Here is a 3026-nt window from a genome sequence, read left to right as displayed (position 1 = left end):
ACTTTGTGAATGTTGCAGGAAGCAAATGTAACAAAACTGTGACATCATCCGTTCGTGGGCGGGAACATCATGAATATTTAGACAGAATCCTCACGGCCAATAGGAACGAATCCCCTCGGCCAATAGGAACGAATCCTCAAGGCCAATAGGAACGATGTATGAGGTTTAGTGTGCAGACTTTACCCAATCAGAGCTGGGCGTTCCGCCTTCATCATCAGATGTTAAATGAAGCAGTTTTATATAGAGAGAATCCACCGTATGGAAACACACACTATAATCCTTAATGACTGCAAAAATATCGACAAATGTTTAAAACTTCGACTGACTCGTTTAAAGAAAACCAAGTAATTCAGACGGAGTCAATGGAAGGTCAACTTAAACAATACTAATTAAAAACAAACCCTCACAGATTGTGTGTTCGGGTCAAACGTGCGACGACAAACACACACACACACACACACACACACACACACACACACACACACACACACACACACACACACACACATCCTTCAGTTGAAATTACACACAGTTATATAATTTAACAGTCAGAGAAATCTAAATAAACACACACACACACACACCCAGTGTGAAAGCGGCTCGCTTGCATCCATCAGTTCTGATGTTTTTGGTTTGTTTTCAGTCTTTTCCTCTTGTTCTGCAGAGAGTCTTTTATAAGCGATCTGATCGGTCCGGTTCAGATGCGGTTCAGATGTTCAGATCCGGTTCAGATGCGGTTCAGATGTTCAGATGCGATTCAGATGTTCAGATGCGGTTCAGATGTTCAGATGCGGTTCAGATGTTCAGATCCGGTTCAGATGTTCAGATCCGGTTCAGATGCGATTCAGATGTTCAGATGCGGTTTAGTTGCAGTTCAGATGCGGTTTAGATCCGGTTCAGATGCGGTTCAGATGTTCAGATGCGATTCAGATGTTCAGATGCGGTTCAGATGTTCAGATCCGGTTCAGATGTTCAGATCTGGTTCAGATGCGATTCAGATGTTCAGATGCGGTTTAGTTGCAGTTCAGATGCGGTTTAGATCCGGTTCAGATGCGGTTCAGATGTTCAGATGCGATTCAGATGTTCAGATGCGGTTCAGATGTTCAGATCCGGTTCAGATGTTCAGATCCGGTTCAGATGCGATTCAGATGTTCAGATGCGGTTTAGTTGCAGTTCAGATGCGGTTTAGATCCAGTTCAGATGCGGTTCAGATCCGGTTAAGATGCGGTTTAGATCCGGTTCAGATGTTTAGATGCGGTTCAGATGCGATTCAGATGTTTAGATCCGGTTCAGATGCGGTTTAGATCCGGTTCAGATGCGGTTCAGATGTTTAGATCCGGTTCAGATGCGATTCAGATGTTTAGATCCGGTTCAGATGCGATTCAGATGTTTAGATCCGGTTCAGATGCGGTTTAGTTGCAGTTCAGATGCGATTCAGATGTTTAGATCCGGTTCAGATGCGGTTTAGATCCGGTTCAGAAGCGGTTCAGATGCGATTCAGATGTTTAGATCCGGTTCAGATCCGATTCAGATGCGGTTCAGATGTTTAGATCCGGTTCAGATGCGATTCAGATGTTTAGATCCGCTTCAGATGCGATTCAGATGTTTAGATCCGGTTCAGATGTTTAGATCCGGTTCAGATGCGGTTCAGATGTTTAGATCCGGTTCAGATGTGGTTTAGATCCGGTTCAGAAGCGGTTCAGATGCGATTCAGATGTTTAGATCCGGTTCAGATGCGATTCAGATGTTTAGATCCGGTTCAGATGCGGTTTAGATCCGGTTCAGAAGCGGTTCAGATGCGATTCAGATGTTTAGATCCGGTTCAGATGCGGTTCAGATCCGATTCAGATGCGGTTCAGATGTTTAGATCCGGTTCAGATGCGATTCAGATGTTTAGATCCGGTTCAGATGCGGTTCAGATGTTTAGATCCGGTTCAGATGCGGTTCAGATGTTTAGATCCGGTTCAGATGCGGTTCAGATGTTTAGATCCGGTTCAGATGCGATTCAGATGTTTAGATCCGGTTCAGATGCGGTTTAGATCCGGTTCAGATGCGGTTCAGATTCGGTTTAGATGCGGTTTAGATCAGATCCGGTTCAGATGCGGTTCAGATTCGGTTTAGATGCGGTTTAGATCAGATCCGGTTCAGATGCGATTCAGATGCGGTTCAGATGTTCAGATGCAGTTTAGATCCGGTTCAGATGTTCAGATGCGGTTTAGATCCGGTTCAGATGTTCAGATCCGGTTCAGATGTTCAGATGCAGTTTAGATCCGGTTCAGATGCGATGTGAGAGTGAAAAGCCCTTGGATGAATAAACCTGTGTAAGCGTCTCGGCACTCTGGCGTGAACAGACACACACACACACACGTCCTGAATCGTGAACAGAGACACACACACACACGTCCTGATTCCAAGACTGATCCCGAGCTTCACTTCCAGGAGTTTGCGGTGTGTGAGACGGTGTGTGACGGGATCATGTCCAGCAGAAACTCTCTGTGCCGCTCCAGCGCTGACGACGACTTGTGTCCCGACAAACTGGGGTTCATGTAGGCCATCGTCACACCTGCCACACACACACACACACACAGAATGAGTAAACAATGACAGAACGATCATTTCCGCGTGAGTTATCTCAGTGTGTGAGCGCCGCCGGTTCCTGAAGTAGTTTTCCCAGAGGGATATTATAAGTCTTTGTTAAAGTGTTACAAGGAGAATCACAACATTACTAACTTTAATTTCAAGGAAAAATGTATTTGAAGATCAGAAAATAGACTGAACTATTGCGACTTTCCATCTCAGAATTGCGTGTTATAAAGACCAGAATTGTCAGATTTAAACTCGCAATTGTGAGATAAAAAGTCGCAATTATATTTTAAAAAGTTGTATTCTGTGGCGGAAACGAGCTTCCATAGAACTGACGAGTTTAATGAGTGAAGAACTACAATCCCATCAAGACATAATTCATTTGAAGATGTTGATTACACATACAACACAAACATATGCATGTATACAAACAAGTGTTTTGA

At 44.2% G+C, this 3026-nt stretch overlaps 1 protein-coding gene across 1 annotated transcript in view; it reads right to left on the bottom strand.

Moving 5' to 3' along the window:
- Window positions 1-2268: 2268 nt before the first annotated feature.
- The window catches only part of LOC130069775 (transcriptional repressor p66-alpha-like), a gene marked incomplete at its 5' end in the record, with an annotated part of 21385 nt that continues 20627 nt past the window's right edge, over window positions 2269-3026 (bottom strand). Inside the window, one exon of the mRNA XM_056233879.1 lies at window positions 2269-2567. Coding sequence (XP_056089854.1) covers window positions 2430-2567 — 138 coding nt within the window. The remainder of the gene's footprint in view (window positions 2568-3026) is intronic.

Source organism: Rhinichthys klamathensis, unplaced genomic scaffold, assembly GCF_029890125.1.
Source record: "Rhinichthys klamathensis goyatoka isolate OS25496 unplaced genomic scaffold, OSU_Roscu_1.1 h1tg000379l_1, whole genome shotgun sequence".
Lineage (NCBI taxonomy): Eukaryota > Metazoa > Chordata > Actinopteri > Cypriniformes > Leuciscidae > Rhinichthys > Rhinichthys klamathensis.
This window is presented reverse-complemented; position numbering and strand designations above follow the sequence as displayed.